We start from the raw sequence: 27706 nt of genomic DNA on the forward strand, positions 1-27706 counted from the left end.
TGTTTTTAGTCATGAAAAAGAGCTACGTTTTGTCAAGTGCTTTTTCTTCAACTATTGAGATGATCCTGTGGTTTTTGTCCCTTTTTTTAAAAAAAAGAAAGTGTATTACATCCATAATTCATTTTATGCTAAACCACCCTTGCACTTACTAGCCAAATCCCTCTTGTTCATGTTGTAAAATGCTTTTTCTACATTGCTGGATTTGGTTTGCTAGGTTTTTTGTTGTAGATTTCTGTATTAATATTCAAAAGGTCTGTAGTTTACTTTTCCTATCATGTGTTTGTGTGGTTTTGTTGTTGATTATTGGAGAAGGCAAATGGCACCCCACTCCAGCACTCTTGCCTGGAAAATCCCATGGATGGAGGAGCCTGATGCGCTGCAGTCCATGGGGTCGCTAAGGGTCATTTCATTTCATCAGAGTTTCACTTGGGAAATCACTGCATATTGTGTAAGTCAGTAGAGTGCTTGCCTACTAAGAAGTAGGAGATGCGGGTTCCATCCCTGAGTTGGGAAAATCCCCTGGAGAACAAAATGGCAACCCACCCACTCCAGTATTCTTGCCTGAAATTGTAGCCTGGCAGGCTACAGTCCAAGGGGTCGCAAAGAGATGAATGGGATTGAGCATGCACGAAATTCTTAGAACAAGACTCTAAAGAAACCACATGGGCAAATGGCGATTTCTGTATCTAGCAGAGAAAGCTGTGTAGTCTTTTGAGGTCCTCCCACTCAGCTTCCTTCCCCTTCCTGAAGCAACCTAATAAAACTTGCTTTTTTATATTCCAAACCTTACTCACAGTCTTTTGATCACCTATTTTCATTGCTCTGAATCCAGAGTTCACAACCTGCTGACAAGTCCACCTTTACCAAGCGAGTCCTCCAACTCCCTAAGCACTTTTGATTTACCTCCTGTCATCAACTCACCTACCAGCTGTAATTCATCAAGAAAGGAATCAAAAACCCTTTGGTAGTTAATCCCAGGTGTACTCGGACGGAACCTTCGGCATAAGGTAAGCAACTAGGACAGTGACATCAGAAGGGAAAAGTAAACTCAGAGTGGCGGTGCCTTAGAGTCTAGGTGTGGAGAAGCATCTGGGGATATGAGTGGATCTCAGCTGGTAATGAGCCCAGCAGGTGGGCTCAGAGCTCCGAACTGTGGGTGAGGCCGCGGCAGAAGCAGGCACGGCAACTTCTGATGCTCTGGTAAAGGGATGACCAGAAAGCCCAACTTTCCCACGGTGCCGCCGGACGGGCGCAGCTGGCGCTGCTCGCCAGGCTGCGCGGGGTCAAGACGGGGCGCCGCCCACGCGCCGCTCGGGCCGGAACCCGCCGAGGTGGGTGCGCCGAGCCGGAGGCAGCGGGGAGCGCTGGGGCGCCGATACCGAGGCCGCGGGCTCCGGGCCGCCGGCGCAGCTCGAGCGCTTTCCGCGGGGTTTGGCTCCTGTCGCTTCCCGTCTCGCCGAACCGGCTTCGCCGCCGCGGGAGCCGCCGCCGAGAGTCCTCAGAACCGGGCTGCGGGCGGCCGGGCGCCCCGGGAAGCGGACGCAGGTGAGGGTCGGCGGTTGGGAGCCCGGCGGGGCGCGGCCGCCCGAGGGGCCCGCGTCGGCCCGACCGGGCGCGGCCCTGCCCTGCCTTGCCCGGCCGCGGCGGCTCGGGCCCCGGGCTCGCGCCGGGCGGACGCGCCGCGGGCTGGACTGCGCTGGCCCGGCCGCCTCCCGCCCCGGCCTCAGGTGATGCGGCGGCGGTTTAACTTTCGCACCTGAGGCTCCCGGGGCGGCGGCGGCGGCCTCGGGGCGCGAGCCGGCGGGAGGGCGGAATTACACGGGGTCTGGAAGCGCGAGGCGGGCGGCGCCGGGGGCGTGCGGGGAGGGCCGCGGGGCTGGAGCGGGCCGCCCTCCAGGTGGGAGTTGGGGAACCGCGTGCGGTTTCCTCTGAGCTCGTGGGGAGAGTCGCACACACCCCCCTTCCACGGCCCGTTCCCTTCGCCCAGATCCACTTTCTTTTGTCTGGTCCATTTCGGTATCGGCGTCTCAGCTGCTTTTGTTGCAGCCGCGGGTCCGGAGGGTTCAGACTTGTTATCAGAGGTCGTGGGTAAGCTCTGAAATGCAGCGGGGCGCAGGTGGGGGGAGAGGGTCCCTAGGATGGAGAAGATTTGCCATTAGTGTCCTAATTAGCACTAACATGTCACCGCGTTCTTTTCGAGATAGGACGTACTCAGTATTTTTGTAGCATCGAATAGTTTTAAGTGTACACGGGAGAGCATTCATTAGTAATTTCAAAGGAGCATTGTGTGGGCAGGTTACTATTAAATTACCCATTTTATAGACCAGACAGCTGAGGCACCCACGAGGAAAAGAGATTACATCAAAAACAAGCCGTCAGCCCTTGTGGGAACTGGGGTTAGAACTTGTCTGAGAGTTGTTCTCAGTACACTCAACCTCAAACAAAATTTAGCGCTGAGAGTCCCTCTAATTCGCATATTTTTATTTATTCATTAATTACCAAAACCTTTCTTAAAAATAGACTTGAGTTCTTTCATATTTCTAAAGTAGTACCCCTAAAAGTGATACTTAAATGACCAGAGTCATTCCATTTTTTGAATAGGATCACTGGAATCGTAGTAAGGATGAATTTTTTTTTTTGTCTTTCCTCTGTCAAACTATTAATTGCCTATGTGAATCCACTGGGAGCTCAGTTGTACCTAGTGATTAACATAGCAGAGACTCGAAATGTTTATTTAATGGATAAGTGGAATGGTAGTATGCCTGAGCAGTAAGTTTTCTTTTCTCCTACAAAAGAATTAAACATTTAGAAGAATAATTATTTTAATAATTTCAATGAAAATTAACTTGTAATCAGGTGCATATTATGTTGTCCTTTCTCTCCAGTGCTGTCAACAATGCACCCCTTTCCCTGCTTTTAACTGATTTTGCCAACAGATCTTTTATTGCCCCATTTTTTTCCTCTGTTACATTTATATGTTTGGTTTTTCAAAGTGAAGATTTTTTTTCTTTTAAAATTCAAAGAAAGTAGTCTTAAAAAAAAAAAAAAAACAAGCTTTTTTTCTCTTTAATGAAATAGACTTAACTAGGCTTTTATGGGTATATCTGAGGATAGACACCTGCTTCTTTAATTAGTAATTCCTGTATGTCAAGCAGGAGTTCCTCTAGGCAAGTATCCAACGAATTAATAATGATATATCCCTGTAATATTTTATGAGGCATCTACCTCGTATAATGCCTTTTTATCAACAGAATAAAGCTAAACAAATTCAGTTAAATTTTGCTAACTACATAGCACATTTTAGGGCACAGTTCGCCCAGACTTAATTAGTGACTCATGGAATAAACACTAACAATTCTCTTTCCCTTGCACCATCTTCGCTCAGCAACTGGAAAGAAAAAGAACTGTAATCTATCTTTTCTCTCAGAAGGGATATTTAGAGAATTAATGAAGTAATGTCTGGAGAATATTTTAATCTCCTTGGAAGGAAGCTGCTTTGTGACTTCAAAGTGTGACTATAGGGTCATGAAACACTGCCACTGCCCCTCAAATGCTGTCATTTATGTTTTTAGAGTGGTCATTCCAGGTAGTTACTTTAGGAGGCTAGATGTTTATTTAAAAAGTGCTGCTGCTATTTAGTTATTTTAAATATTTGAAAAATTTAGTCAATTTTACAAGCGACATAAAAGTATGATTTTAGAATCTTTTATAAATACTTGTTTTTTGTTTGTATTTTTGTAATCCAAAACTATGTAGCTCAGTTTGAACATCTTTTATTTGCTAAACTTGGCAGAATGATTTCTGCATGGTTGCAAAACAGCCCTGCCTTCAAGATTTTACTGCTCTTAAGGATATTTAAACAGTTATCATGAAGGCTATGAAGACAACTGTGAAAGGTGTCTTAAAAATCGTTTTAATTAATGGCAGCATTATTAGAAAGTGTTTGTAACCTTCTCAGAGTGACTACTCTGTAATGGACACTGCTTGCTTGTAGGCTTGTATACATTTGTAATGCGATGGTGGTGTAGCCACTAAGCCGCATCCCGGGGAGCGGACAAGGATATCTGTTTCATGTTTAACATGAATTTTTTTTTCTCACTTTGGAAGGTTCATATTTCATTTTTAAGGTCTCATCAAAATTCCCTGCATCAGAACAGCTCAAATAAGTAGGCAGTCCCCAGTAAAATGGTGACATAAAAATGCCCATATTAAAAACATCTTCTTTTGGCCCTAGTATGCAATAATGTGTACAAAAATGTTATATTAACCAAATAATATTATATTAATCAAACTAAGTGTCTGGTACAGTAAACGTTAACCATGTAATTAACAAGGTGTTTTATTGTTTTCCTTGATTTAAGAAAATGAGGAAATTAAAGATGGTAAGTCTTTTAAAATACTTACCAATAGACTTACCAATCTTACCAGCTTAGAAAATTAGAGATATTGCATTTTTTTCTTAATAAATTTCTCTGTAGCAAGCAGAAATATTAGAAATTATTCTGTTAATGATGGAACTACCTTTAAGTTCTGTAATCTCTTTCCCTGATTAGTTCACTGATAGTCTGACAGGTGGAAACCTTGGAAACAAGCAATAGGTCATTAGCCGAGATTTTAACAGCAACTTCAAAACATCGTTCATAAAATAGCTGAGATAAGAATGAGGCTTATTCTGATTGACAATTTCCTGGCCTATTCAGAAACTGTTAAATTTTTTTTCCCCCTAAGGGGCCAGAGTTGAAATACAAACACCAATTTAGACAGCATGAAATGAATAGTATATATATAAGTGGGCTCTTCTGTGATCCCATGGACTGTAGCCCACCTAACTCTGTCCATGGGATTTTCCAGGCAGGAATACTGGAGTGGGTTAGCATTTCCTTCTCCAGTGGATCTTCCCAACTCAGGGATCAAACCCGAATCTCCTGCATTGGCAGGCAGACTCTTTACCCTGAGTCACCTAGGAAGCCCACTAGTCTCCTGAAAGATATATAAATTATAGAATTAGTATTTTTGTGTAGCTTCACTTGTCTGACTTAGAACTAGCTAAGGCTGTAGAGTCCTAAATAAAGCTTGCTATATGCTCTAGTCTGGTATTACACTTTTTGCTCACCCAACAACCATAACGTTTCCCATTTAGTGTTTTGGTTTATATTATTTTCCTTACTCAAGATGCCCATTCCTCTCCACTCTACTTGCTAATGCTATCTAAATTCTCCCTGTGCTTTAGGACCCAGCTGGAATACTTTTTTTCCAGAAACCCTTCCCTGACTCCCTAGTTCTTATTTTTTAGTTCACCATGTCTGTTTGTTAATTACTCCTTGTTTTTTTATTATTTCTTTTATTTTGGCCTTGAATTTGTTTTTCTTTAATTTTTATTATAGTTGCTTTACAATGTTGTGTTAGTTTCTGTTGTACAGCAAAGTGAATCAGTTCTACATATATCTCCTCTCTTTTAGATTCTTTCCATCACCAGGAAAGAATCTTTCCAGGTCATTACAGAGTATGGAGAGTTCCCAATACAGTAGGTTCCTATTATCTATTTTATGTACACTAGGGTGTATATGTCAATCCCAGTCTTTCAATTTATCCCCCCCACCAGTTTTTCCCCTTGGTAACTAGAAGTTTGTTTTCCACATCTGTGACTCTTTTTCTGTTTCATAAATAAATTTGTTTGTACCTTTTTTTTTTTTTTAAAGATTCCACATATAAGTGATAGCACATGATACTTGTCTTTGTCTTTGACTTCCCTCAGTATGACAATCTCTGGGTCCGTCCATGTCACTGCAAATGGCATTATTTCATTCTGGTGTTTTTTTGTTTTTTTTTTTTTTGAGTGTATCAAAGTTTTACTCATTGAAACCAAAAAAGGTTTTTTGTTCATTTTTATTGGAGTGTAGTTACTTTACAATGTTGTGTTAGTTTCTGCTGTGCAGCAAACTGAATCAGTTATACATATATCCCCTCTGTTTTTTAGGTTTCCTTCCCATTTAGGTCGCCACAGAGCATTGAGTAGAGTTCCCTGTGCTACATAGTAGGTTCTCATTAGTTTTCTGTTTTCTGCATTGTAGTGTGTATATGTCAGTCCCAATCTCCCAATTCATCCCACCCCCATTTCCTCCTTTGGTATTCATAATTTGTTCTCTGCATCTGTGTCTCTATTTCTGTTTTGCAGATAAGTGCATCTGTACCGTTTTGGTAGAGTCCACATATGTGTGTTAACATACTATGTTTGTTTTTCTCTTTCTGACTTCTCTCGTATGACAGTCTCTGCTGCTGCTGCTGCTGAGTCGCTTCAGTCGTGTCCAACTCTGTGCGACCCCATAGACGGCAGCCCACCAGGCTCCCCCGTCCCTGGGATTCTCCAGGCAAGAACACTGGAGTGGGTTGCCATATCCTTCTCCAATGCATGAAAGTGAAAAGTGAAAGTGAAGTAGCTCAGTTGTGTCCGACTCTTCGCAACCCAGTGGACTGCAGCCTACCAGGCTCCTCCGTCCATGGGATTTGCCAGGCAAGAGTACTGGAGTGGGGTGCCATCGCCTTCTCCGCCATGTCTCTGTAAATGGCACTATTTTGTTCATTTTTATGTCTGAGTGGTATTCCATTGTATATAGGTACCACAGCTTCTTTATGCATTCACCCTTTGATGGACATCTAGGTTGCTTCCATGTCCTGGCTGTAGTAAATAGTGCTACAATGTATATTAGGGTACATGTATTTTTTCAGGTTATCGTTTTCTCCAGATATATGCCCAGGAGTGGGATTGAATTTGTTTTCCACCTAGGTTTTTTTTTTTTCCTTTCCCCTCAAAGGTACAAGTGTGTGTTAGTCGCTCAGTTGTGTCTGACTCTTCGAAATCCCATCGACTGTAGCTTGCCAGGCTTCTCTGTCCATGGGATTCTCCAGGCAAGAATACTAAGAATACTGGAGTGGGTTGCCATTTCCTTCTCCAGGGGATCTTCCTGATCCAGGGATCGAACCCTGGTCTATCACACTGCAGGCAGATTCTTTACTATCTGAGCTACCAGGGAACAGATCATATATTCAGTGTGTATTTTCCTCAATCATGTACAGCACCTGTAATGCTGTATACTAGCTGGAAATATTAAGCTTGTAAGGTTATATCTACAAAAAAAGCATTCTGCTTAAAGACAGGGTAAAATATCTTCATGCTTTATAATTGTGTCAGTCAGTGTTCCGGTAGAAAATATGTAGCAAACTCAAAATGGAGTGATTTTAAAAGTGTGCCTGGGGTAAAATAAACCAACAATGGATGGTGAAGCATCTCAGGACTAACAGTAATGAGAACTATTATCATCCCTAGGCCTAAAGGAGTGAGAGAATAGGATCATGACTAAAACCCAGAGAGGGTAGCTATATGGGGGAGGCTGCCTGGCTAGACCTCTGGCCTTTCTGAGATTGAGAGGCGTGGAGGCGTAAATACCCCTCTTCACTCCTTTCTAGCCCTCTGATTTCCAGGTGATGCTTCCCACTGGCAAATTTAGCTGGAATGCAGAAGGTGGGAGGGGGAGAGGGAGTATTCTTGCAGGTCAAAAGTCGGCCTCCTGGGAATTAGAGCACAGTAGACTAGGTGAAAAATACCTCTGGAGTGTGGATGAGAGAGGACAAAGGATATCCAGAGCTGGAATCACATTATCTGGAGTGGGTGTTTTCATTACAGTTACATAAGCCTTTTTGTGCTTTCTCTATTTCATAAAAGACAAGCATGTTTGTTTCTAGCCTAATTCAGTTTTATGATTGATGTATGATTTATGACACTTTTATGATGGATGTATTTCATAAGAACCGCTGTCCCTCTTTTATGGTTTAGCTAATATATTGTTATGCATGTTTTCTCATGAGAGAAAATATTTCTCATCTGTGAGAAATGAAACAATGAAAATCCGTTTCATTTTTTCTTATTTTGTGTTTTGCTTGTAAGGTAGCCAGGTGGGAGACATAGAGCTGTCTACGTAGCCACTGGGAAAACTGCCCTTTCATGATGCTAATCACATGATTGGTCTGAATTGGTGGTGGTTGCTCATTTTCTTTTGTGCCATTTTCGTAGATCAGTGGTTGTCAGTCTTGGTGTATGTGATTCTCACTGCAGATACTCTGATTCAAGCAGGTTTAAGATAAATCTTGAACATGTGTTCTTTGAAAAAGGCTTCATATATTTCAGATGCACAGATGTGAGAATCACTCGCACAGGTAGTCATTTTGGTCATAGATTCCCCCACACTTTAATGTATATGTAGCACTCTTTAGTATAATAATTAAGCCTCCAATAGAAAGCCATTTTTAGTTTATGTACTCTTCAAAACAAATGTTTTTGATTTTTTCACATTGAGAAGTTTTCATGATATAAGATGCAAAACGTGACTTCCATATTATTAAAGCAAATAAGTTTAAATTTTTTAAAGATATAAAAACATTTAAATATTAACATACAGTATAGAAAATAGTATAATAAACACCCATATTCCCACCATGTAACCTTATAAAGTGTTAACATTTTATTTTTTTCAGATTTTTTAAAGAAAAAAATACAGGTAAAATTTAAGCCCCCTTAGATACCTTTCTGGAGAAGGCGATGGCACCCCACTCCAGTATTCTTGCCTGGAAAATCCCATGGGCAGAGGAGCCTGGTAGGCTGCAGTCCATGGGGTCACACAGAGTCGGACACGACTGAAGTGACTTAGCAGTAGCAGCAGCAGATACCTTTCTAGAGGTTGCTGCTGCTGCTGCTAAGTTGCTTCAGTCGTGTCCAACTCTGTGCGACCCCATAGACGGCAGCCCACCAGGCTCCCCCGTCCCTGGGATTCTCCAGGCAAGAACACTGGAGTGGGTTGCCATTTCCTTCTCCAGTGCATGAAAGTGAAAAGTGAAAGTGAAGTAGCTCAGTCCTGTCTGACTCTTTGCGACCCCATGGACTGCAGCCTACCAGGCTCCTCTGCCCATGGGATTTTCCAGGCAAGAGTACTGGAGTGGGGTGCCATTGCCTTCTTTACCATTATCCTAAACTTGGTATTTATCATTCTTTTACTGATACATGTGTATGTAGCTTTTATACTTTTGCTACATATTCATGTATCAGTAGAGAAACTATAACATGGTTGCACATGCTTTTTTGTTTTGTTTTGTAGCTGTTCCGAATGTAGGATAAATAAGTGCATCAGATTTCTGGAAACATTTAAAGAAGGCAAGCTAAACCATGCATACATACTTTAGGAGATTCTAAGGACATCACTGAATGGGAAGACAGAAGAAAACTAGTGTAGCATGGCTGTTTCAGGATTATAAACCAAATCTTCATCTTAGTACAGCATCTAAGTATCATTGAATTCTAGGGGGATCCATGCTGAAGGACTATTTAGAACAGCTATCTGCAGATACATTTGCTGCCAGACAGTGGTAAATTTGTAGGACAAGAGAATAAATGATAGCAAATTGGGTACATGATCTAGATCCCGTAATTACAAAAAGCAGGGAGTAAGCAAAGGCAAATCAAACGTAAAAGTAAAATACACTAAAATTCATGTGGTTGGATAGAAGTGTATGTAGTTTTTTGAGGACTCTGTTAATTTATTTGGCCCTGATTTATTTTTAGAATGACTCAAGAAGAGTATTTCTGATGTCACCCAAAAGCTGATCAAGACAATGTAGATCCTGAAACTTAGAGCTTCCATACCCTACCCCCTGCTTTTCTTAACTGTAGTCAGCTCAGATACTAGCAGATAGGTGAGGGCAGCCAATGATTTCATTGACTCCTCTGTTCTGGTAAATGACTTTCTAGAGAGCAGTTACCCCCATCCCGACTTTGAACTCTCTGTAAGGGCTTCAGTCTTCCTCATTCCTCTTGTCCTTCAAGATGTCAAGAGTCTAGAAAATAGGAACTTCCTCTTCATAAAATGATAGACATACTTTGGGAAGTTAGTTTACTCTCTAGGCCTTTGTTTCCTCATTTATGAAACAATTAACAATCCCTATATCACAGGAATGTCCTGATGGTTAAAGGAGCTAGCGCTATTTAATAATCACTGTATTCAAGAGTAGTAGTTAGTATTTAAAATAATTCCAACCCCTTGAATTTGTGTTTTATATGTAGAGATTTTAGTTTAAAAAATATAGAGAGTATGCCACTTTCTGTCCCATTGCTGATTGAAAAGAGAAAAGTACTATTTTCTGATAGATACCTTCATAAAGAAAATTATGAATAATCTGAATATCTCCAATGAGATATAAGATATGTCATCAAACCACATAAGGTGTCATGAAGCTCAGATCGTATTCTAAAATGAAGCTTCTAAAAAGTCAACCTCTGTGACAGCTTTATGAGGCGGAGACCAGCTTCCTCCAATGGTGTTTGCTAAATTTACCCTGGTGATGCCAGTAAGTTGTGCCCTGACTTCAAGCAGAGTTAGGAAAGAATGACTTTTTTTTGTCTGCCTATCCTTGCTTACTTATTCACTCATTCATTCAACTGATCAGTGCTTAGCACTGTTATAAACTGCTAAGGATTTTGCATCTCAGCAAGGAAGACAAACATGGAATGAGTAGTTAAAAGCATGATGAATGTTCTAAAGGAGAATTAGAAAGGTTGTTGGGGGAAAATGGGGTCATGATGAGTTGGACACGACTTAGTAACTAACACTAACACACTGGGTGAAAATAATAGATCAAGGATGACCCACTCTCCTTTCTCCTCTAGAAAGCGGCATTTTAGCTGAGACTTGAAGGATATGGTTCTATTCCCTAGAGACTAGAGGCAGGCTTCCCAGAGATCCAGAGTTAGGAGCAGGAGGAGTGAACCAGTTAAGTGGAGGAGTGGAAGGAAACCTGGACTGCTGGGATGTAGAGTAGATGGGCTGAGCACTGGCAGCAGCCTGACGAGCCACTCATTTCAGTTCAGTTGCTCAGCCGTGTCTGACTCTTTATGACCCCATAGACTGCAGCATGCCAGGCTTCCCTGTCCTTCACCATCTCCTGGAGCTTGCTCAAACTCATGTCCATTGAGTCGGTGTTGTCATCCAACCATCTCGTCCTCTGTTGTCCCCTTCTCCTCCCACCTTCAATCTTCCCCAGCATCAGGGTCTTTTCAAATGAGCCAGTTCTTCACACCAGGTTGCCAAAGTACTGGAGTTTCAGCTTCAGCATCAGTCCTTCCAGTGAATATTCAGGACTGATTTCCTTTATGATTGACAGGTTTGATCTTGCAATCCAAGGGACTCTCAAGAGTCTTCTCCAATACCACAGTTCAAAACCATCAATTCTTGGGCTCTCAGCTTTCTTTATAATCCGACTTTTACATCCATACATGACTACTGGAAAAACCATAGCTTTGATGAGATGGACCTCTGTTGGCAATACCCCACTCCAGTACTCTTGCCTGGAAAATCCCATGGATGGAGGAGCCTGGTAGGCTGCAGTCCACGGGGTCTCGAAGAGTTGGACATGACTGAGCAACTTCCCTTTCACTTTTCCCTTTCATGCATTGGAGAAGGAAATGGCAACCCATTCCAGTGTTCTTGCCTGGAGAATCCCAGGGACAGGGGAGCCTGGTGGGCTGCCGTTTATGGGGTCACACAGAGTTGGACACAACTGAAGTGACTTAGCAGCAGCAGCAGCAGCTTTTTAATATGCTGTCTGTTCTATATTCTCCGATCACGCCACAAAACACTCTCTCATTCTACATGCTTTTTTTTTTTTTTTTCGATTAAAGGATAATTGCTTTACATAATTGGGGTTTCTGATAAACATCATGCCTGGAAAATCCCATGGATGGAGGAACCTGGAAGGCTGCAGTCCATGGGGTCGCTGAGGGTCGAACACGACTGAGCAACTTCACTTTCACTTTGCACTTCATGCATTGGAGAAGGAAATGGCAACCCACTCCAGTGTTCTTGCCTGGAGAATCCCAGGGACAGGGGAGCCTGATGGGCTGCCGTCATGGGGTCGCACAGAGTCGGACACAACTGAAGTGACTTAGCAGCAGCAGCAGCCAAACATCAACATGAATCAGCCATAGGTCCGCATGCTCATCTTACAGCATGATACAGATTCTTGTCCCATCTTGTTCTTTCCCTTGATTATGGGTAAAACTTTGGGACTGCTTCAACCAATAGAATATAGCAGAAGCAACTCTGTGTGACTTCTGAATCTAGATTATAAAAAAGCCATGCAATTCTGCCTCACTCATAGAACATCCAGCTCTATGAACTCATCTGTCACTGTATAAGGAAGCACAAACTAGCTCATGTGACAAGACCACAGGGAAAGGTTATATGTAGGTGTCCTAGTCAACAGACAGGTCTGTGAATGAAGACCACACAGGGGAGTCTAGCTGTTGGCCATTGAGTCATTTCCACCCTTTGAGTCTTCCCAGCTGAAATCCCAGACATCATAGGATTGAGAAAGCATTTTCTTCTGGCCATTCTGAAATTCTGACCCAAAGAATCTGTAAACGTAATAAAATGGTTGTCTTATGCCCCCCCAAAAAATAATAATAATATGCTATCTGTTTTGGTCATAGCTTTTCTTCCAAGGAGTAAGTGTCTTTTTATTTCATGGCTGCAGTCACCATCTGCAGTGATTTAGGAGCCCAAAATAATAAAGTCTGTCACTGTTTCCATTGTTTCCCCATCTATTTGCCATGAAGTGATGGGAAGAAATGCCATGATCTTTGTTTTTTGAATATTGAGTTTTAAGCCAGCTTTTTCACTCTCCTTTTTCACTTTCATCAAGAGGCTCTTTAGTTCCTCTTCCCTTTCTGCCATAAGGGTGGTGGTCATCTGCATATCTGAGGTTATTGATACTTCTCCCAGCAATCTTGATTGCAGCTTGTGCTTCATCCAGTCTGGCGTTTGACATGATGTACTCTGCATATAAGTTAAATAAGCAGGGTGACAATATACAGCCTTGACGTACTCCTTTCCCAATTTGGAACCAGTTCATTTGTCCATGTCTGGTTATAACTGTTGCTTTTTGAACTGCATACTGATTTCTCAGGAGGCAGGTCAGGTGGTCTGGTATTCTCATCTCTTGAAGAATTTTCCACAGTTTATTGTGATCCACACAGTCAAAGGCTTTGGTGTAGTCAATAAAGCAGAAGTAGATGTTCTTCTGGAACTTTCTTGCTTTTTCTGTAATCCAGTGGATGTTGGCAATTTGATCTCTGGTTCCTCTGCCTTTTCTAAATCCAGTTTGAACACCTCAGAGTTTTTGGTTGAGGTACTGTTGCAGCCTGGCTTGGAGAATTTTGAACATTACTTTGCTAGCGTGTTGTGTGGTAATTTGAGCATTCTTTGGCATTGCCTTTCATTGGGACTGGAGTGAAAACTGACCCTTTCCAGTCCTGTGGCCACTGCTGAGTTTTCCAAATTTGCTGGCATATCGAGTGCAGCACTTTCACAGCGTCATCTTTCAGGATTTGAAATAGCTCAACTGGAATTCCATCTCTTCCACTAGCTTTGTTTGTAGTGATGCTTCCCAAGGCCCACTTGACTTCACACTCCAGGATATCTGATTCGAGGTGAGTGATCACACCATCATAGTTATCTGGGTCATTAAGATCTTTTTTGTATAGTTCTATATGTTCTTGCCACCTCGTTTTAGTATATTCTGCTTCTGTTAGGTCCATAGAAGAAGATTAATGATTTGTTTTGTTTTTTTTCTACAAGGATGCCTTTAAGGTGGAGAATAAAATGCTTCAGATTTTCAAAAAGTAAAACCTTGGTGACCAGAACCACAATTTTTGGCCTAGAATTTTTTAGGTGACACATTTGCTTATTGTTTATAGACTATATGGGACAAAATATCTTCCTCTTCCTGTATCTCTTTCTTGGTCTCTTAGATTCTATCCCATTCCACCTTTTTGAAAGAGCTGGCAAAATATCTTTAGTCCTGGACCCATTTTAATCCTCCTTTCTCACTTTGCCCTTTCCCTTCTGGATTCTGATGTTTTCAGAACAAATCCTAAGGAACATGATTATTTTTGTTTTGTTGTTTGCTCAGTGATGTCCAACTCTTTGCAACCCCATGGACTGTAGCCCACAGGCTTCTCTGTCCATGGGATTTTCCATGCAAGAATACTAGAGTGGGTTGCTATTTCCTCCTCCAGGGGATCTTCCTGACCCAGGGATCACCCTTTCCACCTTTCTGAAAGACCTGGCAAGGATTCTTTTCTCCTCAAAACATTTTCATCCTTCTTTCTCCCTTTGCTCTTTCCCTTCAGGGTTCTGTATGTTTTCAGAACAAATCACAAGGAACATGACCAAAACTCTGAGTGACAATGCCAAATAACTAGAATTAGAAATTGTTCTTACAGTGCTTAACAGAGAGGAAGCACCTGGTTATGATAATCTGAAGAGCTATGCTGCAAATATTAGAACTTATCTAGAAATATTTGATTATGTACTACATAAATGCATAGATGAGCTTGTAACAAGGTATTTAAAAGAGAGCTGAGAGCTAAAAAGAAGAAAGGTGGAGAGAGCTTGGCAAGTAGAAACATGACATAAAATCTACCCTTAGTGTTAGAACGAGCTTGTGAGGCTTACTGATACAGTGGCTTGGGTTTTGATATTCATAGTTAAAGAGGAGACCAAGGCCTTGGGTACAGATGAAGCAGGGAGTTGGGAATTGAGACCCCTGAGTAAAGTCAGGACTTGGAAAGGGCAGCATTGTCAATAGAATAGTAGATTAATAATAATTTTTAAAAAATGGTCCAGTGATACAGATAATGAGGAAGTCTATATTGGCATAGCCTCTGAGTAGATGGTAGTGTATAGTCTCATCTGAAAATTCTATTTATTCAGTTTTTAAAAAAATATTTTCATGAAAAATTTCGAGCATACACAAAAGTAGAGGACTGGTGTAATGGACCATGATGTATCCGTCAGCCAGCTTTAATAGTCACTCTTCCGTTTTTGTTTCATTTTTCTGCGTTACATATGATTTGTTTCTGCATTATATAATTTTTCTTGTAAATAGTCAAAATTAGAATATTTATCTCTAGCCTGCTGCTGCTGCTGCTGCTAAATCACTTCAGTCATGTCTGACTCTGGTCTAAGGACCTTTAAAAAACAGAACAGTTTTCTATATTATGTCCAATGAAGTTAACAGTTCTTTAGTATCATCTAATACCTAATTCATGTATAATTTTCCCTGGTTGTCTCAAAAATATTTTTCTTAAGACTTGATTTATTTGAATTAAGAGTCAAACAAGGTCTATGCATTGCATTTGATGGATGTCTTAAATCTCTTAAGTTTCTCCTCTCTCTTTTAAAATTAATTTGCTGATAAAGCCAAGTTGTAGAATTAACCACATCCTGTACTGGACTAGTTTTAAAGCCTCATAATGTCATTTCAACTACTGCACAATTTCACTCATCTCACACGCTAGCAAAGTAATGCTCAAAATTCTCCAAGCCAGACTTCAACTGTAAGTTAACCGTGAACTTCCAGATGTTCAAGCTGGATTCAGAGGAACCAGAGATCAAATTGCCAACATCTGTTGGATCATTGAAAAACCAAGAGAGTTCCAGAAAAACATCTGCTTTATTGACTACACCAAAGCCTTTGACTGTGTGGATGTAGCAAACTAGAAAATTCTTCAAGAGATAGGAATACCAGACCACCTTACCTGCCTCCTGAGAAATCTGTATTCAGGTCAAGAAGCAACTGTTAGAACCGGACATGGAACTGGACTGGTTCCAAATTGGGAAAAGAGTATGTCAAGGCTGTATATTGACACCCTGCTTATTTACCTTATATGAAAAGTGCATCATGAGAAATGCTGGGCTGGATGAAGCACAAACTGAAATCAGGTCTGCTGGGAGAAATATCAATAACCTCAGATATGCAGATGACACCACCCTTATGGCAGAAAGCAAAGAAGAACTAAAGAGCCTCTTGATGAAAGTGAGAGAGGAGAGTGAAAAAGTTGGCTTAAAGCTTAGCATTCAGAAAACTATGATCATGTCATCCAGTCCCATCACTTCATGGCAAATAGATGGGGAAACAACAGAAACAGGGAGAGACTTCATTATTTTGGGCTCCAAAATCACTGCAGATGGTGACTGCAGCCGTAGAAAAGCTATGACCAACCTAGACAGCATATTAAAAAACAGAGACATTACTTTGCCAACAAAGGTCCATCTAGTCAATGCTGTGGTTTTTCCAGTAGTTATGTATGGATATAAGAGTTGGACTATAAAGAAAGCTGAGCACCAAAGAATTGATGCTTTTGAACTGTGGTGTTGAAGAAGACTCTTGAGAGTCCTTTGGACTGCAGTGAGATCCAACCAGTCAATCCTAAAGGAAATCAGTCCTGAATATTCATTGCAAGTGTTACAGGAAGGAGGACCCCTTCCAGGGCCCAAAACTGGACTCTTGTCTAACACTTAGAAATGAATTGTCCAAGGAGACACATGTGCTGACAGAGCAAGAGACTTTATTGGGAAAGGGCACCTGGGGGGAGAGCAGTAGGGTAAGGGAACCAAGGAGAATTGCTCTGCCGTGTGGCTCACAATGTCAGGTTTTATGGTGATGGGATTAATTTCCGGGCGGTCTTTGACCAATCATTCTAATTCAGAGTCTTTCCTTGTGGCGCACGCATCACTCAGCCAAGATAAATGCTAGGGAGAGGGATTCTGGGAAGTGGACGGACATGCAATGTCTCCTTTAGACCTTTCCCGAACTCTTCCGGTTGGTGGTGGCTTATTAGTTCCATATTCCTTATCAGGATCTCCTGTCATAAAACAACTCATGCAAATGGTTACTATAGTACCTGGCCAGGGTGGGCGGTTTCAATCAGTGTGCTTCCCCTAATAGAAGGACTGATGCTGAAACTCCAGTTCTTTGGCTGCCTGTTACGAAGAACTGACTAATTGGAGAAGACCCTGAGTCTAGGCAAGATTGAAGGTGGGAGGAGAAGGGGACGACAGAGGATGAGATAGTTGGATGGCATCACCGACTCAATGGACAAGAGTTTGAGCAAGCTTCAGGAGTTGGTGATGGACAGGGAAGCCTGGTGTGCTGCAGTCCATGAGGTACAAAGACTCGGACATGACTGAGTGTCATTAAACACATTCATCTATTCATATAGTAAATAAAGTGGTTCTTAGATTTAATTGTTTGATTCAGTTCAGGCCATTATGGTTATTATTTTAAGAATACTTTAGAAATGGTGCTAAATACTTCCAATTACATTTTATCAGGAGGCACAAGATGTTTGGTGGTTGGTATAATGTGAATTGTATCCCCTCCAACTTCATATATTGAAGAGTTAATTCCCAGTAAGTCCCTCAGGGTGTGACTGTATTTGGATATAAGGCCTTTAAAGTGTGAATAAGTTGGAATGAGGCTGTTTGGCTAGACTCAATCCTATCTGACTGCTGTCCTTGTTTTGTTGTTCAGTCACTCAGTAGTGTCTGACTCGGACCCCATGGACTGCAGCACGCCAGTCATCCCTGTCCTTCACTATCTCCTGGAGTTTGCTCAGACTCATGTCCATTGAGTGTCCTCATAAGTAGAGGAAATTTGGGCTTGCAAAAAGACCCCAGGATACGTGCCTGCAGAAGAAAGGTCTTGGGGGGATGCATGAGAAGGCAGCCATCTAAAACCCAAAGAGAGAGCCTTCAGAGAAACCAACCCTGATGGCCCCTTGATCTTAGACTTCTAGTTCCAGAACTGTGAAGGAAAAAAAAAAAATCTGTTGTTAAAGACACCCAGTCGGCAGTATGTTGTTATGTTAACCCTAGCTAACCAGTATGCTAATGCTAAGTCACTTCAGTCGTGTCCGACTCTGTGCGACCCCATAGACGGCAGCCCACTAGGCTCCTCTGTCCCTGGGACTCTCCAGGCAAGAATACTGGGGTGGGGTGCCATTTCCTTCTCCAATGCATGAAAGTGAAAAGTGAAAGGGAAGTCGCTCAGTCGTTCCTGACACTTAGCGACCCCATGGACTGCAGCCCACCAGGCCCCTCCATCCATGGGATTTTCCAGGCAAGAGTACCGGAGTGGGTTGCCATTGCCTTCTCCAGCTAACCAGTATAGTTGTTCTATTTTCAGTGATGTTAAGATTGATCTTTGAGTTCAGGTGGCAACAGCCCTGAGTCACTCAGTCATGTCTGACTCTTTGCAACCTCAAAGACTGTAGCCCGCCAGGCTCCTCTCTCCACCAGCTTCTCCGGGCAAGAATACTGGAGTGGGTTGCCATTCCCTACTGCAGGGATCTTCCTGCAGAAGATCTCAGGTCTCCTGCATAGCAGGCAGATTCTTTACCATCTGAGCCAACAGGGAAGCCCAGCCTTAAACATACATTATGAAATGCTCATCCCTTTTCCCTAATTTTTTTAGAAGTAGCCATTGATTTCTTCCCCTAAATCCATCATTTCATTAGGAGTTGAAAATGGTGATTATATTAATCATCCTACATTTATTAGCATGATCTGTAAAGGATTTTTCCTAGTTGATTATCCAGAAATGGTCTATAGATTCTTTTCCTGTATTTATTCATTTTTAATTCTGACATCCTTCAAATCACCTGAGAATCCTTAACTTCACATTTTAGTTCTTGGATTTATACTAATAGGGTGAGCCAAGGAGCTCCAAACTGAGAAACTTACCTAAAAAACTATTCCTGTTTTGGTGATGTCCCTTATGCACCTGGCAAATACAGTGTGAAACTGTTCTTTCTGGAGGGGCAAGTCCTCAACAAAGTCCCATGTTTGTCTCATGGTAAAGATAAATTCATATTCTAAGATTACAAAACTCAGGAGGAAGTAAATGAGACATAACTGAATGGAAATTTAGATCCCCAGAAAATTTATGTGAGCCCAGGGCTAAGGATTCTATTCTCTTCTCTATCAGTACTTAGAACCTTAGAGACCTCATCCTTTTTCATGACTTAGAGAACATCTGTGTTTAAAGCTACTGCTCAGATACTCGTCAAAACTCCAGATTCTTGAATCCAACTTATACTCAACACATCTATGTGAAAGTTGAATAGAGGTCTCAATACATCCAAAACTCGTCATGTGCCCCTTCTGTTCTACCTGTGTCTGTCCCCATATCTGTTGATGGCAGTTCTGTCCTTACAGTTGCTTTCATTGGAACCATTCTTGATTTCTGTTTCTCTTAGAACCCATATTCAATCTGTTTGGAAGTCCTGTCTGTTCTGCCTTCAATATATATCCATAATTTGACCATTATTTACCATTACCACTGCTTTCACCCCAATTAGAGCTTTATGTTTTGACTGGATTACTGTAGGAACGTTTTTCCATTATAATGGAGTTTATCTAGTAGAAGAGTTAAATTGGTAGTTTTATAACAACAGTTCTGCCTTGTACTCAGAGAATCTTATTTAAAACTAAACCTAGTCATTTAAAAAGTGCTACTTTAATCTATGTATAAAATAAATAAACAGCAAGGTTCAACAGTATACTACTGCTGCTGCTAAGTCACATCAGTCGTGTCTGACTCTGTGCGACTCCAGAGATGGCGGCCCACCAGGCTCCCCCGTCCCTGGGATTCTCCAGGCAAGAACACTGGAGTGGGTTGCCATTTCTTCTCCAGTGCATGAAACTGAAAAATGAAAGTGAAGTCTCTCAGTCATGTCCAACTCTTAGCGACCCCATGGACTGCAGCCCACCAGGCCCCTCTGTCCATGGGATTTTCCAGGCAAGAGTACCGGAGTGGGGTGCCATTGCCTTCTTCCAACAGTATACTACGGTGACTATATTCAGTATCCTGTAATAAACCATAAAGCAAATGAAAAAAAATAATGTAAGTATCTTTTTAAAAAGTACAACTTTATCCAATTTTTCTTTTCTAATCTTAAGTAACTATGAGTAAGAAAGAGCTTAGTAGGGTCGGGGCAGAATCTTTTGGAAGCATCTTGTATATTAGGACAAACTATGGACTCAACCAGAATAATATGAAAATGTTAATTATATTTTAGCCTCTGAATTGAACTGTTTCCCCATATAATGCAGTAATGTAATTAGTCATAGATTTGACTCATAGGCGAATTTAAATGAAATGAAGAATATGGTTTATAGATGATCTTTTAGAATTTCCTTTCTAACAGAAAGGAACAGTGCCCAAAGTGAGAAAATCCATTGCCTCTAATTCAAACCAACAATGTTCTATTCATGTAAGAATCATCGTAAACTATTATAAAGGTTTATATGGTTTATCCACTACTCACGTAGGGATGTGAGAGTTGACCCGTAAAGAAGGCTGAGTGCCGAAGAATTGATGCTTTCGAATTGTGGTGCTGGGGAGTCCTTTGGACTGCAAGGAGATTAAACTAGTCTATTCTTAAGGAAATCAACCCTGAATATTCATTGGAAGGGCTGATTCTGAAGCTCCAGTATGGTGGCCACCAGATGCAAAGAGCTGACTATTGGAAAAGACCCTGATGCTAGGGAACATTGAAGACAAGAGGAGAAGAGGGCAGCAGAGGAAGAGATGATTAGATAGCATCACCTACTCAATGAACATGAATTTGAGCACTTCAGGAGATAGTGAAGGACAGGGAACCCTGGCATGCTACAGTTCATGGTGTCACAAAGAGTCGGACCTGACTTAGTGACTGAACAACAGCAGTGTAATTTCAAACTTTTTCTGTATTGTCTCCATAAGAAAGTAGTGTGTGAAAAATAAGTGAATATATGGGTACTACATACTATTACTTCCATCCATCTTAAGAATGCATTCCTTCTTCTACCGGAGTCAGATCAGATCAGTCGCTCAGTCGTGTCCGACTCTTTGAGACCCCATGAATTACAGCACACCAGGCCTCCCTGTCCATCAACAACTCCTGGAGTTCACTCAGACTCACGTCCATCGAGTCAGCGATGCCATCCAGCCATCTCATCCTCGGTCGTCCCCTTTTCCTCCTGCCCCCAATCCCTCCCCGCATCAGAGTCTTTTCCAATGAGTCAACTCTTCACATGAGGTGGCCAAAGTACTGGAGTTTCAGCTTTAGCATCATTCCTTCCAAAGAAATCCTGGGGCTGATCTCCTTCAGAATGGACTGGTTGGATCTCCTTGCAGTCCAAGGGACTCTGAAGAGTCTTCTCCAACACCACAGTTCCAAAGCATCAATTCTTCGGCGCTCAGCCTTCTTCACAGTCCAACTCTCACATCCATACATGACCACAGGAAAACCCATAGCCTTGACTGGACGAACCTTTGTTGGCAAAGTAATGTCTCTGCTTTTCAATATGCTATCCAGGTTGGTCATAACTTTCCTTCCAAGGAGTAAGCATCTTTTAATTTCATGGCTGCAGTCACCATCTGCAGTGATTTTGGAGCCCAGAAAAATAAAGTCTGACACTGTTTCCACTGTTTCCCCATCTATTTCCCATGAAGTGGTGGGACCGGATGCCATGATATTCATTTTCTGAATGTTGAGCTTTAAGCCAACTTTTTCACTCTCCACTTTCACTTTTATCAAGAGGCTTTTGAGTTCCTCTTCACTTTCTGCCATAAGGGTGGTGTCATCTGCATATCTGAGGTTATTGATATTTCTCCCGGCAATCTTGATTCCAGTTTGTGTTTCTTTCAGTCCAGCGTTTCTCATGATGTACTCTGCATATAAGTTAAATAAACAGGGTGACAATATACAGCCTTGACGAACTCCTTTTCCTATTTGGAACCAGTCTGTTGTTCCATGTCCAGTTCTAACTGTTGCTTCCTGACCTGCATACAAATTTCTCAAGAGGCAGATCAGGTGGTCTGGTATTCCCATCTCTTTCAGAATTTTCCACAGTTTATTGTGATCCACACAGTCAAAGGCTTTGGCATAGTCAATAAAGCAGAAATAGATGTTTTTCTGGAACTCTCTTGCTTTTTCTATGATCTAGCAGATGTTGGCAATTTGATCTCTGGTTCCTCTGCCTTTTCTAAAACCAGCTTGAACATCAGGAATTTCACCGTTCACATATTGCTGAAGTCTGGCTTGGAGAATTTTGAGCATTACTTTACTAGAATGTGAGATGAGTGCAATTGTGCGCTCCGGAGTGGTGGCAGTTAAAATGGGCAAAATTAATCAAAATACATAAGTTATGAAGTATCTACATTTCTTCAATGATTTTTAAAAAATAATTCTTAAAGGAGTCACTTGGATTCAAAGACTGCAATGAGCATTCAAGACTGAGTATCTGTGAAGAAAAGGAGACACTTCAAAGAATAGAAAGTTGGTATTCAAGTGAAGTGTGTGGTTTTAGAAGCTGTGTTGAGAGTGTAGAAGAACTTGGTAGCCACTCTAGCATCAATTTTAATTACCTTGTCTCTTTAAGGTGAGATATGCATTATGTTATGTCTAAGAATTCAGCAAGCCCAGGGGAGGTGGAAGAGAAGAACAGGGAGGGTGGGTGAGAGGTGACTAGCTGGCAATAAGATCATTTGAACTATTGAGTAATTTTTTTTATCAATGAAAGTTGGGTGCTTTTCATGAAAAATATTTCTGGATGTGAATACTAAAGTGTATACAGAATCATTAACAGTTAGAGTTGTTGGAAGTTGACTTTATCATGTTCAAACCCCAAAGTATGTAACACCGACAGTTACTGAAGAAAATTGAGATGCCTGCCTGTAATTCATGATTTAGACAGATGTAGAGTTAATAAATTGGAACCTTAATTGTCATTTTAATCACTGAAGTTACCAAGGTTAGAATTACAGAAGTGACAGTTAGAAATCACAATGGAGTATTACTCAGCCATTAAAAAGAATACATTTGAATCAGTTCTAATGAGGTGGATGAAACTAGAGCCTATTATACAGAGTGAAGTAAGCCAGAAGGAAAAATACCAATACAGTATATTAACGCATATATATGGAATTTAGAAAGATGGTAACAATAACCCTGTGTACGAGACAGCAAAAGAGACATTGATGTATAGAACAGTCTTATGGACTCTGTTGGAGAGGGAGAGGGTGGGAAGATTTGGGAGAATGGCATTGAAACATGTAAAATATCATGTATGAAACGAGATGCCAGTCCAGGTTTGATGCACGATACTGGATGCTTGGGGCTAGTGCACTGGGACGACCCAGAGGGATGGTATGGGGAGGGAGGAGGGAGGAGGGTTCAGGATGGGGAACACATGTATACCTGTGGCGGATTCATTTTGATATTTGGCAAAACTAATACAATTATGTAAAGTTTAAAAATAAAAAAAAATAAAAAAAGAAATATATAAATAAAAGTTAAAAAAAAAAAAAGAAATCACCTGATCCAGTCTCCTATTTGTACCTGTAAAGTATCTGATACCCTTGTCAAAGATTGAAAGCTAATATGAGAGGGATCCTGAATTATAAGCCAGCTTGCACTAAATAATATATGTTCTAAAAATAGCTATTGAACTACATAAGGCATATAAATTCTACAGGAATCTAATTATATTTGTAAAACCCTGTTTTAATTTCTGCCTAATGTAAGATTAATTTTGGAGTCCTGATGTGTTTTTAACCAGTTTACAAACAAGTGTAGTGACTGCTGCTTCGAAAACTCAGTCATTTGTGTGTTTGTAATTTTTTACAGACCATTGACTGCAGTCTTAATGCTTCTTTTCTGTAGATTTCTTGGAGTTGAACACATTTTATTCCAGTTCCTCTGTGTTCACAACACACTTGAATTGAGAAGATTCAGCATCAGCAGGGGGAGGTGACATGGTATCAGTTTTACAAAATAATATCTGTGCAGCTTATTCCCAACAGAGTTAGTACATATGATATTTGTGAGCAGTCACTGGTTTCAAAGCCCACTTCTGCAAAATAGTTATGGATTACATCTGATGTTACTGTGTCCCACATAAAAATGAGATTTCTTTTACACTGAGAACATTTCTTTGTCTTACAAAAGAAATACTGCTTCTTATTTCATGGAGATATAATCTCACAAGCACTTCCAGTATACAGCCTTTAGATAGACTGTGCCTCAGTCTAATGGCTACAAATGCAACAGGGTGCTTTTAAGCAGAGAAAAGTACATACTCATTTTTAATAATACAAGCCCCCTGGGGGGTGGGTGGGCAGCATTTCTTAATCAGTAATAGAATCTTCTTTTTCTGTAGGTAATTTTCTCTCTGATTTTAGTAGTCGTACCCTCCAAAATTCTGCGACAGTACATTTTTATATATATAGGAAAGTATGTATATAAAAGAAATAGATTTCCTCAAACAGTTCTGACTTTTTACTACTGTCATCATTGCAACAGACTAAGGCTGACAGACTGTATTTTTCTCCATGGCATCATTCCTTTATAAGTGCTTGCGTCTATAGTTTGGTTGCACATTAAAGAGGAATCCCATCAGCAGTAAACGTGCTCTCATTGGCGTATGTATCCATAGACCTCCTATTTTCAAACCAACCTTGAGCAGACATTCAATACAGGTGCTTTATCATTTAGGTAGTGACTGCTGCTTATTGAGAGTCAAGGTTGACAGTAGCCTTTATCTGTAGTGCATTTTAGCTAGCTTTTCCTTAAAAAAAAAAAATAAAAACAAAAGACCCCTAAATTAGAAATATTATTTGTCTTGAAATGGTCTGAATCAACATTCAGTTTACTGTTCTACTTTATTTCTAATTTGATATGCATTGCTCCTTCCACACTTTTATCAGTTTGACCTCCATTGGCTTTTTGTCTTTACCTTGTTCCAGTTCTTAAGAAATATATGGATAGTGTGTTAGTTGCTCCGTCATGTCTGACTCTGTGGCTCTATGGAGTGTGTAGCCCACCAGGCTCCTCTGTGAAATTCTCCAGGCAAGAATACTGGAGTGAGTTGCCATTCCCTTTTCCAAGGGATCTTTCCAATCCAGGGATTGAACCCAGGTCTCCTGTATTGCAGGCAGATTCTCTACCATCTGAGCCACCAGGGAAGCCCCAATTGATAATTGATAAGAGAACTCCAAATTCTTTGGTCATTTCACCTTTGATTTTTCTTTCTTGTTCACTTGCATGACTTTTACATTTTGAGAAATTTTAAGCTCAGTATTTTTCTCTTTTAATCCAGGACTTTTGTTCTATGAATTCAGTAAAAGGAAATACATACAATAAAACATGGACTTTCTCATATGTTAAAACTGAGAAGACTACCTTGTCTTTCATAGGTACTGTTATGGACTGAGTTAGCTGCAGATATGTTTTATCCTTAAGAAAGGGGAAAAATGACCCTGAAAGTAATTCAGAGATCAGCAGGACCGCCATTGCCTCCACAGGCACAGAGCACACAGCTCCAGAGGGTAAAGTTGTCCCCTCCTGAGATTCAGAGTGGAGTCACCTCCTCAGTTGCAGTGCACCTTGTCCCTGCACATGGCCTCAGGGACAAGGCTGCCTCCCATGGCCAAGGGTATGAGGCCACCCATGCCAGTGGGCAGAAGACAAAGCCGCCACCTTAGTGGGCCCCAGCAGGCAAAGCTCTGAACCAGAGAGAATCATTGTTGAACCCTAAGTGTAATGTATTAGGTTGCTGCAAATATAATTGTGGTTTCGGACCATAAATTTGAAATCACTATAACTTGGCTCAGACATATCTTTATTAATCAAAATAGGAGCCATTACAATCAACACATTTTTGCCAACAAGAAATAAGTTCGTTTTTCACTGTAGTGTTAAAAATCTGTGCTTCAGGATTCGATGAGCTCTTAGAAAGCATTTTCTGCCTCCTGCTGGGTGTGGAAGCATTTTCCCTGCAGAAAGTTGTCGAGATGCTTGAAGAAGTGGTAGTCGGTTGGCGAGAGATCAGGTGAATGTGGTGGATGAGGCAGAACTTCATAGCTCAGCTCATTCAACTTTTGAAGCATTGGTTGTGTGACATGTGGTCAGACGTTGTGGAGTATTGGGCCCTTTGTTTTGACCAATGCCAGCTGTAGGTATTGCAGTTTTAGGTGCATCTCACTAATTTGCTGAGTAGATTCTGGAATGGGTTAAGACTTTTGAGATGGTTAGGATAGTTTGAATATATTTTTCAATTGAGGACATGCATTTTGGGAACCAGAAGGAGGAATGTTCTACAGTGAACTGTCCCTCCCAAATCCATATATTAAAGGCGTTAGCCCCAATATAACGGTATTTGGAGATAGGCTTGTAATGAGGTAATTAAGGTTAAATGAGCTCATAAGTTGTGCTTTAGTCACTAAGTTGTGTCTGTGTTTGTGATCTCAGGAACTGTAACCCACCAGGTTTCTCTGTCCATGGAAATTTCCCAGGCAAGAACACTGGAGGGGGTTGCATTTCCTTCTCCAGGGGATCTTCCCAACCTAGGGATTGAACTCACGTCTCCTGCATTGACAGGCAGGTTCTTTACTGCTAAGCCACCAGGGAAGCCTGAGCTCCTAAGGTGACCTAGTATAATTGGGGCCTTAATCTAATAGGACTGTTATCCTTGTAAGAAGAGAAAGCAACACCAGAACTGCACATGCTCAAAGGAAAGGCCACGATAAAATAAGTTTCTGTTGTTAAAGCCACCCAGTCTGTGGTATTCTGTTATGGCAGCCCAAGTAATCTAATAGAGGTATCATACTGAAAACAGAAATTTTCTTACATTTAGAAAACCAATGATGATGTCAAATTTCAAAGGAAAAACAATTTTTAATTATTTAAATAACCAAGACAAAAGTATTTTTTGTTAATGAATAACTTTGAGTAGATAATGCTATTATATGTCAAAATAATATTTTTTTAATAGACTTTTTTAGAGCAGTTTTAGCTTTACAAAAATATTGTACAGAAAGTATACAAAGCTCTCATATACTCTCTCTCTCTCTCTGTACAGTTTTTCCTATCGTTAACCACTTGTGTTAGTGTGATACTGCTGCTGATGCTGCTAAGTCACTTCAGTCGTGTCCGACTCTGTGTGACCCCATAGACGGTAGCCCACCAGGCTCCCCCGTCCCTGGGATTCTCCAGGCAAGAATACTGGAGTGGGTTGCCATTTCCTTCTCCAATGCATGAAAGTGAAAAGTGAAAGTGAAGTTGCTCAGTCGTGTCCGACTCTTAGCGACCCCATGGACTGCAGCCTACCAGGCTCCTCCATCCATGGGATTTTCCAGGCAAGAGTACTGGAGTGGGGTGCCATTGCCTTCTCCAACACTTGTGTTAGTGTGATACACTTTTTACAATTGATGATTCAATATTGATGTATAAGTCTATAGTTTACATTAGGGTTCACTCTGGATAGTTCTATAGATTTAAAAAAATATATAATATCTGTACCCACCACTACATTATAAACTATAGTTCCACTCCCTTAAATTTCTACTATGTTTTATCTACTTATTCTTCCCTCTCTCTGCCCAAATAATTAGACATTAATAAACTGATCTTTGACATAAATCACTTTTATAATGAGAGTAGCAGGGACACATTCCTACATCTTCCCCATTCACCAGTTTTTCCTTGGTGGTAGATAAGTAATCCCCACTGTAGGCAGAGGTAGGAAAATAGATCTGTGATTCCTTCTCTCAGTGAAATTCCTTGACTTCCATGTATCATAAAAACTGACAGTGTAACTAGGACCAGATGATGAAAGTTGTTACTGTAGACATTACTGCATATTCAGAATTCTTTACCCACTGTTCTCAAACAGAGGGAAGTGTGGAGTTGCATTGATGAAATAACATACATACAGAAGGATAAACAGATCACAAGTGTACAGCTTGATGAATTTTCACAAGTTTTCACAAGTGC

General features: G+C 41.1%; 1 protein-coding gene across 14 annotated transcripts in view; it reads left to right on the top strand.

The window, feature by feature from the left end:
* Positions 1-27706, top strand: part of RNF180 (ring finger protein 180) — a 305462-nt gene that overhangs the window by 21489 nt on the left and 256267 nt on the right. For 3 of the 14 annotated variants that reach the window (XM_086361908.1, XM_086361914.1, XM_086361920.1), the window contains exon 1: positions 1034-1331. The exons of 2 other annotated variants lie outside the window; for them this stretch is intronic. In XM_086361908.1, coding sequence (XP_086218034.1) covers positions 1209-1331 — 123 coding nt within the window. In that variant the 5' untranslated portion in view covers positions 1034-1208. Of the gene's footprint in view, positions 1-837; positions 1008-1031; positions 1546-27706 lie in introns of those variants that run through there. 9 more of the 14 variants (XM_086361922.1, XM_086361921.1, XM_086361923.1 and 6 more) reach the window with 6 other exon arrangements.

This window comes from Bos grunniens, chromosome 20 (genome assembly GCF_055505025.1).
Source record: "Bos grunniens cultivar Pamir isolate PY7600 chromosome 20, Bosgru_T2T1.0, whole genome shotgun sequence".
Classification (NCBI taxonomy): Eukaryota; Metazoa; Chordata; class Mammalia; order Artiodactyla; family Bovidae; genus Bos; species Bos grunniens.